Source organism: Staurois parvus, unplaced genomic scaffold (genome assembly GCF_062004578.1).
Source record: "Staurois parvus isolate SC_StPar_1 unplaced genomic scaffold, SC_StPar_1.0 ptg000245l, whole genome shotgun sequence".
Lineage (NCBI taxonomy): Eukaryota > Metazoa > Chordata > Amphibia > Anura > Ranidae > Staurois > Staurois parvus.
In genome coordinates this window covers 287,899-300,791 of record NW_028318041.1, presented here as the reverse complement: position 1 = coordinate 300,791, position 12,893 = coordinate 287,899, and the positions used below count along the sequence as shown (strand labels likewise).

General features: G+C 43.0%; 1 protein-coding gene across 1 annotated transcript in view; it reads left to right on the top strand.

Moving 5' to 3' along the window:
• The window catches only part of LOC149459825 (ATP-binding cassette sub-family B member 6), a 42,522-nt gene extending 29,629 nt beyond the window's left edge, over nucleotides 1-12,893 (top strand). Inside the window, exons 10-17 of the mRNA XM_089680591.1 lie at nucleotides 80-165; nucleotides 1,357-1,414; nucleotides 1,606-1,710; nucleotides 3,826-4,000; nucleotides 5,534-5,646; nucleotides 8,467-8,561; nucleotides 8,690-8,758; nucleotides 9,556-12,893. Of these exons, the coding sequence (XP_089536717.1) occupies nucleotides 80-165; nucleotides 1,357-1,414; nucleotides 1,606-1,710; nucleotides 3,826-4,000; nucleotides 5,534-5,646; nucleotides 8,467-8,561; nucleotides 8,690-8,758; nucleotides 9,556-9,712 (858 nt within the window). The 3' untranslated portion in view covers nucleotides 9,713-12,893. The remainder of the gene's footprint in view (nucleotides 1-79; nucleotides 166-1,356; nucleotides 1,415-1,605; nucleotides 1,711-3,825; nucleotides 4,001-5,533; nucleotides 5,647-8,466; nucleotides 8,562-8,689; nucleotides 8,759-9,555) is intronic.

Here is a 12,893-nt window from a genome sequence, read left to right as displayed (position 1 = left end):
GAATTGACTCTTACAATTTAATCTGGAGATGGTTGATCGCCCCGGCTAATCGCTGTCTTGTATTGTCTGTACTCCACAGGTGAAGGATTTGGTGAATGCTGACCACCTGAGGTTCCGCCATGGAAAAATTGAGTTTGAAAATATCCATTTCAGCTATACAGACGGGTACGGGTAGAACATATTCCAGCATGGGGGGAAAAAGCATAAATCTTTCTGTAGTACACTGTGTATAATAGGAGAAGGAATTGTTTTTTACACACTTCATTTGTTCAACATTCTGTAGGGACCTGGCTTACTGTCCTTGCACTATTAAAGTGGACCTGTCAGGGAAATAAAGAGTACCTCTAGACCCAAAAATGTAATATACTGCAGCTTACCAGTTCTCAGTTGTAATGGCTGCATTAGTTTGGTTTTTTTTGCAGATTTTTTTCCCTTAATTTTCACCTGATGATCTTTTTTTGTATTCTATATGGAGATCATATCCCCCCTTATGTATTATACATGGAGATCATATCCCCCCTTATGTATTATACATGGAGATCATATCCCCCCTTATGTATTATACATGGAGATCATATCCCCCCTTATGTATTATACATGGTGATCATATCCCCCCCGTATGTATTATACATGGAGATCATATCCCCCCTTATGTATTATACATGGAGATCATATCCCCCTTATGTATTATACATGGAGATCATATCCCCCCTTATGTATTATACATGAAGATCATATCCCCCCTTATGTATTATACATGGAGATCATATCCCCCCTTATGTATTATACATGGTGATCATATCCCCCCCTTATGTATTATACATGGAGATCATATCCCCCCCTTATGTATTATACATGGTGATCATATCCCCCCTTATGTATTATACATGGAGATCATATCCCCCCTTATGTATTATACATGGAGATCATATCCCCCCCTTATGTATTATACATGGAGATCATATCCCCCCCTATGTATTATACATGGAGATCATATCCCCCCTTTAATCTCCTCTTCTCAGTAGAGAATAAATTCAGTTCCTCTAATCTTTCCTCATAGCTGATCTCCTCCATGCCTCGTATCAGTTTGGTTGCCCTTCTCTGTACTTTCTCCAGTTCCCCAATGTTCTATTTGTGAATTGGGTACTCCACTGGGAGTGACCGATTGTAAAGACAGAACGCTTCTCTATATCATGAGTCTTGATTTTTATCCTCCAATTCTCAAAGCCTTCTGGTGAACCTGACATAAAATCCATGTTCTGATGGGATGATATTTTGTATTCGGTTGGTTGCTGTATGCAATTAAATATAAAAAAAACAATAAACTGTTTAACTGTTTCTTTCTGCCTCTTGCAGTCGTGAGATCCTGCGAGATGTCTCTTTCACCGTGATGCCGGGGCAGACTGTGGCGCTGGTGAGTTTTATTTTATAAACTGTTATACAAACCAAGCGTCTACCTCTGTGTTCAGTTGTCTGCAAACTACAAGTCTCAGCATTTCCTGAAAGCTTCAGGAATCTAACCTCCCCAGAACAACAAGGGTTGTAGGCGACCAGCACTTGGCCACATGTAGAATATAAATTCAAACTTTCTTCTTCTTCTTCCAGGTGGGGCCTTCAGGCTCAGGAAAAAGCACAATTATACGTCTTCTCTTCCGCTTTTATGATGTGAAAGGAGGCAGCATCCGGGTTGATGGGCAGGATATTTCCACGGTAAGCACACCAAGCAGAACTGGACCCCTAGCGCCTTCTCTATAATGTGCGCTGTGCTTGTGCCGAAGGCAGTATACATAAATCAAACTGATAGGAGCAAATAGAAGAGGTTTGTTTGACAGAAGAGTTGTTACATCCCAGCAATTTTTTATCAAAGTGGCGCTGAACTCAAAAATGGAAGTTTTGCTTTGTTATAAGGGATGTCTAGAACTATTAATTGTCCTTAACCGATTGACACCGGCAGTACGTAAATATGCGGCCTCTCAGCAGCTGGGCCTTGACGCCGAGCGGCCACATGCTTTACTTAACCACTTCCCGTCCGGCCCGTGTATTTAAACGACCAGACGGTGGCAGTGCAGGGGCGGGTGGCGGTTTATAAACGGCCTCCCCGCACCCTGCTTGTGCGTTCTCCCTGGGAGTGCGCAGCACCGCGATCTGGTGCCCGCTGTGTGTGTTTGTTCGGGTTCCGGGGGTGGTTGTTGGTCTTTGGAGGCGGCACTTATTTTGAAGCTAAAGATAATGGTTTGGGACCCATCGGCAGTATGGTGTGTCCGGGGGCATTCCAGTTAACCAAGGTTTAACTGGAAGGTGGTGGTTCTGCACTGCGGATGGTATGTTTTCTCTCCGTTCCGGTGCGTTGCGGCTGGAGGCCTAGTTATAATATAGGTTCCACAGGAGAATATCGGTTTTGGTTTGGTGCTTTTGAAGACCAACAACTTCTCCTATATGTTTCTGTTTTAACCACTTCCCGACTGGCCATTGTATATAAACGGCCGGACGGTGGCACTGCAGGGTAGTTGTATAGAAACGGCCTCCCTGGGAGCGCGCAGCACCGCGATCCGGTGCCCGCTGTGTCCTCCGGACACAGTGGAACACCGATCCTCGGACGGGACCTCTGTACGAGGTCCCGATCATGTGATCACTGATTGGCCAATCAGTGATCACATGCAGATTAGTAAGCAAGATGTCACTTCTGACATCATTGCTTACTACATGTGAAATCTGTGAATGATCACAGAGGTCACATGGTACAAGGCTATTCACAACAGCCTTGTACCATGTGACAAGCTGTGACCAATCACAGCTCACACAGTATATCTCAATGGCTGCAAGAATGCAGCCAGAGAGAAGGAGAAATGATTGCTTTTACAGCCTTTATAAGTGTAAAAGCAATCAGTATAAAAAAAAAATCTTCATCACCCCACAAGTAGTACAGTGTCACCATGGTGACACTGTACTGCTAGTGTGACAGTATGTAAAAAAAACATAATCATAGAAAAAAATAAAATGTAAAAAAAAATTTAATTTTTTTTTTTTTGTACTAAATAGACAACTGGATAAGTTTTATTATGAAATAATATTTATTTGCAAAACACTTTTATTCTACATTTTTGGACTTTTTCATTTATATAGCAAAAAAAATAAAAATCCCAGTGGTGAATAAATACCACCAAAATAAATCTTTATCTGTCTCAAACAAATTGCTAAAAAATTCATATGTTCATGTGTTGCATGACCGCACAATTGTCATGCAAAGTGTGATAGCGCTGAAAGCTGAAAATTGGCTTAGACAGGAAGGGGGTGAAAGTGTCCAGACTTGAAGTGGTTAAAAGTTAACAAACATGTGCCGAGCATGCACCCTGTGTGCTCCCGGATTATTTACCTGCACCTTACAGAAAAGTCCAGATCACTACTTGTGATCGGGACCTTTCAAATCATGTTACCGCTGTGACAACCAATCACGGCGGTCACATTTCCCAGAGCCCCATCTCCCGACGTAACAAACCCCTAAAAGGGCCGGGAGGCATCATATGATGACTAGTCACAATGGCGAGTGTCCTGCCCGGCCATCCATCTGCTATAGGCCAGGCGGGAAGGTGTTAAATTTCTTGGTTTTATGCAACTCCTACACTTAGAGTGGCGCCACCACTTTTAAAACACTACAGGGTACCTTCACCATTGATAACTTAGGGGTTTATATTTTTTTAAATATTGACTTTAGTAAGCAGAGACTCTTTCTCTGATGTTCCTGGAATTGATGAATGTCACACGATTTGTTTAGAAATTCTCAATCTTTTAAATATTTGAACAAGAAGTTATCGTTCTCTCCCCTAGGTTCTGCAAGCCTCTCTTCGCTCCCACATTGGGGTGGTGCCTCAGGACACAGTGCTGTTTAATGATACTATTCGGAATAATATCCGCTATGGGCGTGTCAGCGCCAGCGACGAGGAGGTGGAGCAAGCAGCAATTGCGGCCGATATTCACGAACGGATACTCTCCTTCCGTGATGGTGGGTGAATGACGGTAATCGTTTACAGGTTTAGGAAGGGCTCTGCGTGTTTTTAAAATGCATAGAACTGGGAGGAGAGGTTATAATAACAGAAGCTGAAAGAATCAATAATACGGATGTGACTTGACGTGCGATTTGCATGCTATGCGATTTGCAAATCGCATGTCAAGTCGCACCCTGTTGTCCGCAATTACAGCGGTCATATCGGCACGGTTATTATTATACAGGATTTATATAGCGCCAACAGTTTGCTCAGCGCTTCACAATATAACAGAAGACAATACAGCAACAATACAGTTCAATACAAGAGGGTTAGGAGGGCCCTGATCCTGGGAGCTTACAATCTAAGAGGGAGGGGCTAGTGGTACAAAAGGTAGTAACTGTGGGGGATGGACTGCTTGGAAGAGTAGAAGATTCCAGTATTAGCTGAGGGCAGGATAGGCTTCCCTGAAGAGAGAGGTTTTCAGAGATCGCCTAAAAGTCAGCAGAGTAGGCGATAGTCTCATAAATTGGGGTAGAGAGTTCCAGAGGATGGGGGAAGCTCTGGAGACGAGCATGGGAGGAGGAGACAAGGGAGCTAGAGAGCAGGAGGTCTTGCGAGGAGCGGAGAGGACGGTTTTGGTGATATTTAGAGACAAGATCGGTGATGTTCCGACTTGGTCGGAGCCGCACCAATTTCTGAAGTAGTACATGCACTTCTTTTGGTGCGATTTGCATAGACATCTGCGTCAGATGTCTTGCAAATCGCACCTGAAATCGGCATGTCCCCAAATTTGACATCGTATGATTGCACTGTAATGTGAGCCATACATGGTTCGAATTCCGAACGATTTTCTTACGAAAATCGGACCTAAGAATAATCGGACGATTTTCGCTCTGTTAGTGGGGCGATGGCATCGGCCGATTTTTGTGGTTCCTCCCTGTTTCGTTTATCGGGCATGCTGGAAAATTTGTGAAAAACGACCGATTTTCGAAATCATTGGTGGCACCATCGGATTACAGAACGAACGACGTTTCTTTCGGACGAAACATCGTTTGGAATTCAAACCATGTATGGCCTGCATTAGTCGCACAATTTCAAAGCCGGGCTTGATGTGATCGGGGGGGTTAGTAAAGCAGTAGAGCTTCCAGCAGGTTTTTCCTGCAAGCTGCTATGTCATTACAGGGCACAGTAATGGTGTATTGGTTGGCAGGAGGAACCACAAATCCCAGCATGGACAAAGCACTCGATGGAAGTATCAGGTAGCAGTGGTGCAGGGGAGGAGTTGTATGTACACTAGCAATTCTATCACTGGGGGGGCAAATCACAGGCACCAGGATCACTAAATACACCTCTCACCTACTCTGATCACATCACTGGCTGAAACGCTGGAGAATCATGCCAGCCAGCGACAGAATATAGGACCTGAGGGGCCCTGTAGTGTTCCTCTCCTTTGGACCACACTCACTAACGGATTCAGTTTTAGTATCCCAAGAGACGGGTGCAGATTCCGGGGACGTGTTTGTTTTATATCTTCCTTTTTCTGTCTGCAGGATACGACACACAAGTCGGGGAACGGGGTCTGAAGTTAAGTGGTGGAGAGAAGCAACGAGTCGCCATTGCACGAACCATTCTAAAGGGGCCACAAATTGTCCTTCTAGATGAGGTGATTCTGGGCTATCATCATCCATTTTTCACCCAAGGATTGTAGGACTAACCTGCCCTCAGGGCTGCTGTTAGAAACCACAGGGCCCCATACAGCCAACCTTGCAGAGCTCTCCCCCTTTACTATACTTCAGTTATGAATGAACACAGAGAGTGATCAGTACAGATTCAGGAAAGGAAGGGGATAATAAATGTGACATATTTATGGGCAGCACAGTGGCTAAATGGTTAGCACTTCCGCCTGGCAGTACTTGGGTCGCTGGTTCCTGCCTGGAGTTTGCATGTTCTCCCTGTGACTGCGTGGGTTTCCTCCGGGGACTTCGGTTTCCTCCCACACTCCGAAAAACATATTGGTAGGTTAATTGGTTCCTTTCTAAATTGTCCCTAGTATGTGTATGTATGAATGTAAGTTAGGGACCTTAGATTGTACACCCCTTGAGGGTCAGGGACTGATGTGAATGTATAATATATATGTAAAGTGCTGCATAAATTGATGGCGCTATATAAGTACCTGTAATAAATAAATATTTACTGGGCCCTTCCCCCACTCTCCATCCTGAAGGATCCTATTGTGTGCTGGTTTCTTCTTCTCTCCCTCCCACCGGCTTTTAGATGCTGCAGAGAAAGTCATACAGGGGATTGGATCCAGTAGTTGCCCTCCCGCTGCACCCATCACCCTCCCTGTGCACCATACATTTCTCCGTGCTGCCGGCTTCCCTCCTCTCCTTCCCACCAACAGCTGCAAGCGCATAATCGGATCCGTCAGGATGGAGGGTGGGGAAGGGCCTGGTAAATTTGTCACATTTAGCAGCCTTCCTCTCAGGCTTATGAATGGTTTGCACCTTGTGGTGAACCCTCTGTATTTGCTCTCGTGAAGTCTTCTCTTGATTGTTGACTTTGACAATCATACGCCCACCTCCTGGAGGGTGTCCTTCACTTGTCTGGATGTTGTGAATGGGTTTTTCTTTACCATAGAGAGGATCCTGCAATCATCCACCACTGTTGTCTTCCGTAGACGTCCATGCCTTTTTATGTTGCTGAGCGCACCAATGCATTCTTCTTTCCTCAAAATGGACCAAACTGTTGATTTGGCCACTCCTAATATTGCTGCGATCTGTCTGACTGGCAACTCATGGGGCCCCCGGGCAATAGGGGATCATGGGACCCCTGTGTCCTTGCCCAAACTCAAAAAAGCCTATTAAATAGGTACCAGGGGCATCTCATGGGGCCCCCTACTGACCCGGGCCCTCAGGCAGTGCCCGAGTTTCCAAATGGTCAGTCTGCCCCTGCTCTGATGGATTTGTTTTGTTTTGGAAGCATTACAATGGCCTGTCTCACTTGCATGGACAGCTCCTTTGAACGCATGATGTAGGTTCACAGCAATAGATTCCAAATGCAAATACCACACTTAGAATCAACTCCAGACCTTTTACCTGCTTAATTGATGATTAAATAACGAAGGAGTAGCCCACACCTGGCCATGAAACAGTTTTTGATTCAATTGTCCAATTACTTTTGGTCCGTTCAAAAAGGGGGGTTGGCTACTCTTAAGAGCTGTAATTCCTAAACCCTTCCTCCAATTTGGATGTACATACCCTCTAATTAAACCTGAGATTGTGCACTTTCAGCCCATATCCATTATATAACTATAGCTGGAATATGTTTTGGTAAATACCTGAAAAAAAGTAAAAATGTGGCTGTGTCCAAATATATATGGAGCTATCTGTACATGAGTTAATCCGGCCATACATGGATCAAAATTCAGCCAATTCAGCAGGGAGCAGATGAAATTCCATGCATGTATGGGCAGGTGAATTGTACCCAAGTCAATCCATTGGTCGATTTGGGCACAACCAGCCTATCAGATTATTCTACATGTGATTATTGCCTGTGGCTATAGCCGCTAGCTGTAATCATTGTGTTCTGCCCACTGGGAAGGCTACATACGCCCCCGCCCCCCCCCCCCCCGCTGTCAACACAAAAGCTGCCGGAGGCACCCATATGGAAGAAAAATATATTTGAAATATATTTTAATAATATTCTTCCCAAATATATTGCCATATATTTGAAATGCTACAATTTTGGCCACATTCAATATATTTAAATAAATAAATATTATATATATATATATACACTGCGTGTTGCAATGCGTCTTTATTACAAAATATATGAAAAATATTTTTTAACATACATTTCAAATATACTGTATGTTTTTAAAAATACAAATCTACATTTTTGAAATGCATTTACAACTTTACGTAAAAATATATGTTAGAATTACTTTTTTATATGTTAAAAAAAAGTCTGAAGAATATATTTAAAAAAAATCTATTTCTAAAAATATATATTTTTAAAATATATTCTTCAGATTTTTTTTTTTTATGTATAAAAAGTCATTTTAACATATGTTTTACATATATTTGTAAATGCATTCCAAAAATGTAGATCTGTATTATTAAAGACATACAGTATATTTGAAATGTATTTTTATAAATATATATATATATTTTTTTTAAATATATTGAATACGGCCAAAATTGTAGCATTTCAAATATATTTTTCTTTCATGTGGGCATTTCCCCATCAACACTGGCTGTAGTGGTAGAAAAGAAAATGTAATCATCTATGGGCTGCCTTACAATTTAAAAACACATTTTTCAGAGGACACCCCAAAAGTGGCAGTTGTCCAGGCAACTGCCATGTTATATGTTGTGACAGCAGCTGCTGACCAGTCGTCCATATTGGCAGTAACACCCAGTGCGCTCTGTACTGTGCTCTTCCTCGATTTACTAACGCTGATTTTCACCCGCCTGTTTTTTAGGCCACGTCAGCACTAGATACTGAAACCGAACGCAACATCCAAGCATCTCTGGCCAAAGTCTGCGCCAATCGCACTACAATTGTTGTCGCTCATCGGTGAGACGTGATCTGTTCCTATATCTGTGACATTTGTAGATGGGAGTTTATAGAACAGCTTTGTAGTCTGCTGTTTGTGGTTGGATTGCGGTTTTCAGTTCTGATTATTTTTACTCTTTTATTTCCAGACTCTCCACCGTGATCAATGCAGATCAGATCCTGGTTCTGAAAGAAGGACAAATTATAGAAAGAGGAAGGTAAGGGCAGCACTCTGGCTAATGATAATAGAAGCATTTATTAACCACTTCCTGTCCGGCCCATGTATATAAACGGACAGAGGGCGGCAGTGCAGGGACGGGTGGCCATTTATAAACGGCCTCCCCGCCCCCTGCTTGTGCGTGCTCCCTGGGAGCGTACAGCACCGCGATCCGGTGCCTACTGTGTCCTCCGGACACAGTGGAACACCGATTGTTCTACGGGACCTCTGTGTGAGGTCCCGATCATATAATTATATATTGAGGGGGATGCAGGGAGCGCGCACAAGCATGGGGCGGGGAGGCTGTTTGTAAATGGCCACCCAACCCTGCACTGCCACCGTCCAGCCGTTTATATACGGATGGGAAGTGGTTAATAAAAAAAATTAAAAGCACCACCGCGTCACCCATGAAAAAGTCTTCTTGACATGTTTGGCATCCATCTATTTACTTAAAGCAGTCTCATCTTTTACATTTTGCAAAAAAATTGTTGTTTTGTTTGTATGCAGTAAAATTCATTTTAGTGTGTTTTTGTTCTGAAAATATAAAAAGAAATTGCAATAACCACCATTTTATTCTCCAGGGTCTCAGCTTTCAGAAAATATATCATTTTGGGGTTTTTTTTTAACATATTTGTAAAAAATTTTAAAAAACTGCCCTGGACAGCGAGTGGTCAAATAAATGATTATTTGTGTCCATATGTAGGAGTGGTAGGATGTGATTGGCTGAAATATGTAAATGACAACCTTTGCTTTCCTGTGGTCACTATAGCTAATAAACTGTGTTCTTCTTGCTTGTAGACATGAGGAGCTCCTCGCTAAAGGAGGCATCTACGCAGGAATGTGGCAGAAGCAGCAGAGCAGCAATGAGTCCTCCTCTGACTCCGATACCGAGAGGAAAGACAAAACCTCAGAGAAACTGCAACAGCCCAAGCCGGCTCTAAGGAAACCTCACTAGACAGCAGCGTAATGCCACTTTGTGCTGCATGGCAGCTGAGGACAATGTTGGGTAGAGAAAACATGGTCCTCCTCAGCATTCTGTATGGAGTGAGTAGATTAATGGCAGTGATCACATCTCCTACTATTATCAGAGGCAGGAAAGGGCTGTGCTGGAGCAAAGCTTTGGTTTTCACAGAACTTGTGTTGGGAAAACACTGCAGTAACCATTATTTCACATTTAGCATCTTGCGGGTTTGCCAAACATGAAATTGGTGTAGCTCTTACGACTCTTCCTGCTAGGACCTGCAGCTCAGCCCAAACACTGCCACCCTTGTGCTCCTTGACCCATTGTAGTGACTTAGGCTGCACAGGGAACTGATATTTCAGTTTTTGGAAGACATTGGCTTGCAGATTCTCTTGTCTGTCAGAGATTCCAGTAGTGACATTTCCTTGCATTGATATGTGTATCTTTAAGTACATCCATCGAAGAACTTGACCATCAACTGGCTTAAAGTGAACATGTGCTACAGGGCAAAGCAACAGGATCACTTAAATGCCCAACCAACCCCAGTTGCTTATACCCACTTTCCCTTCACTGTCCCACTGCTATATGTGCAGAGTGGAGAGAAGAGAGGAAACCCTTTGTAATCTTTAAGTCAATCTAGTTGTAGCTTACTTAGGACTAAAGGCTCTCACCCTGCCCCTGAGGACTCTCTACCCATCCCCTAAACAGCCAGCACTGCATCAGGGGAGGAACGGGTCAGTCACATGCTCTCCAATGCTCAGCAGTACTGAAATTTCTTTTTGCTCCAGGTAACTGAGCAAAGTTGCAGGATAGCGAAGGGAAGGCAAATATTTTTATGAAGAAGGTGAGAACGGGTATTTAGGCAGACCTGTTACTCAGTGTATTCAAAGCACATGTTCAATTTTATATATTGTACGCTACTTGGCCAAAGTTTGTGGATACCTGGCCATCACTACTACTATATGGCCAAATGTATGTGGATATCCCTGAAAGTGATTGCTGTCAGGTATTTCCAGTGAAGGTTATTGTTAATGTTACAGCATACTACAACATTTTAGACTAGTCTTTCTCAACCAGGGCTTCCTGGAACCCAAGGTTTCCCTTAGAGGTAGCTAGTGGTTCCTTAAACAAGGTGCATCTTAGATAAGTTATCACTGACACCAGTGGTCCTTTCCAATATCTGTAAGAGGCATTCTTCATTCTTCTTAAGGGGCCCTTCTCCACTGACCATCAATGCAAATAGGTATTTCCTTTACAGACCACCAATCTAATGGGACCCTTCTCCACTCACCATCAATGTATTGGCACACTTTGCTGACCACCAGTGTTAGGGAGCACTTTACAGACCACCAAGGGAGAACTACAATTTCCACAGTCAGTGTTTCATTTCTAGCTATTACTATTATTCATTTAATTACTATTACCAAAAATAATGCTCAGAACAGCCTTGACTTTCAAATATACGAAACACACCTCATTCCGTTTTTTTTTTGTTTTCTTTTACTTTATCACGATAATGTCCCTTGAATGATAGGTATAATCTGACATGGATTTTCTGAGACCTGAATGTTAAAAAAAGGTTGAGAAAGGCTGCTTTAGACAATTGCCTGCTTTCAACCTTGTGGGAAAAGTCTGAGGAAGGTCCTTTCCTGTTCCAGCAAGGCTATGCCCCTTTGTACAAAGTCAGCTCAATTAGATATGGTTTGATGAGTTTGGTGTGAAGGAAAGTGTCCTGCACAGAGCCCTGACCTCAACCCTACTGAACACCTTTGGGATGAATTGGAATGAGTCAGGTCTTCTCAACCAACATCTCCATAAAGACATGGTTTGATGAATTTGAATTGAGGGTCTCAAGTGGCCTCCATAGGGCCCCTGATCTCAACCCTACTGAAGACCTTTGGGATGAATTGGAACACTGATAGTGAGCAGGGGTGGACTGACCATTTGGAAACTTGGGCACTGCCCAAGGGCACGGGGTCAGTAGGGGCCCCATGAGATGCCCCTGGTACCTTTTTCATAGGCTTTTTTGAGTTTGGGCAAGGACACAGGGGCCCCATGATCCCCTATTGCCCGGGGGCCCCATGAGTTGTCAGTCCGCCCCTGATAGTGAGCCAAGTCTTTTCATCCGACATCACTACCTTACCTTACAAATGCTTTTTTGGCTGAATGCACGCACATTTCCCCAGACATCCTCCAAAATCTTGTTAAAAGCTTTCCCAGAGAAGTTGGGGGAAGTAGACTCCATATTGTAGCCCATGGTTTTGGAATGGGGTATCCAAAAAGTTCATAAAGGTGTGATAGTTAGGGGTCTACAAACTTTGGGCTATATAAAGTATATAACCACTGTAAAGGATTGGAAATGGTGGTGGAATCTCTAAAGTCTATAAATATGACTCTGCCAGTAACCACACAAAACTGAAAAATTAAGTTTTGGGCATCCTTTAGTTTTAAAATGATGAAAGGCTACTATAAGGTGCAGGTCCTGGCACGACATTTCTGCAGGCTACTCAAAATCAGATTTTGCTTAGATTTGATCTGTCAGATTAGCATAATTTAAAAACCTCTGTGTATTGTGAGGGCCTACCTGATTCGATCTATTTGAATGGATTGTGTTGGCGGGCCAATACACTACATATCTATAACAGAATCTGTCTGTGAGCTGCTAGTTTAGGGCTCATGTAGATGGGTGTGACATTGCTCAAATGTGGGAGTTTGGGTGCGAAACTCAGCAAAGGTTGCACTCGACCCACTTTGCATTTGATGTGCATTTCAAACATAAGAAACCAACTCACTCTGCATGAGCACTCATGGGTGCAAAAGCCTCTGTGATCTCAGGGTTCAAGATTTTAGCTCGCTCTTTTTTTAATTCAGGATTTGTATAATGATACGGGTGCTTTGAATAGGGACATAATTCTATTTTATTTAACAGTGGGCCTCATGGAAAATAGTGAATTTAGTGAAGGTGTCCGTGTTGTCCTTAGCAAAGGATTAGTTGCTTTAATCTGGTTGTTATGGACTTCATGCATTTTAAAATCATCCAAATTTGAGATCATCCAAATTTCTTTTGATGTTTTATCCAAGGCCCTGCATTGTGTATTTGTGGACAAGAACACTGACAAGATAATATTTAAAATGCACTGACACTAATAAATGAAATTGTTTAATAAGCGTCCGA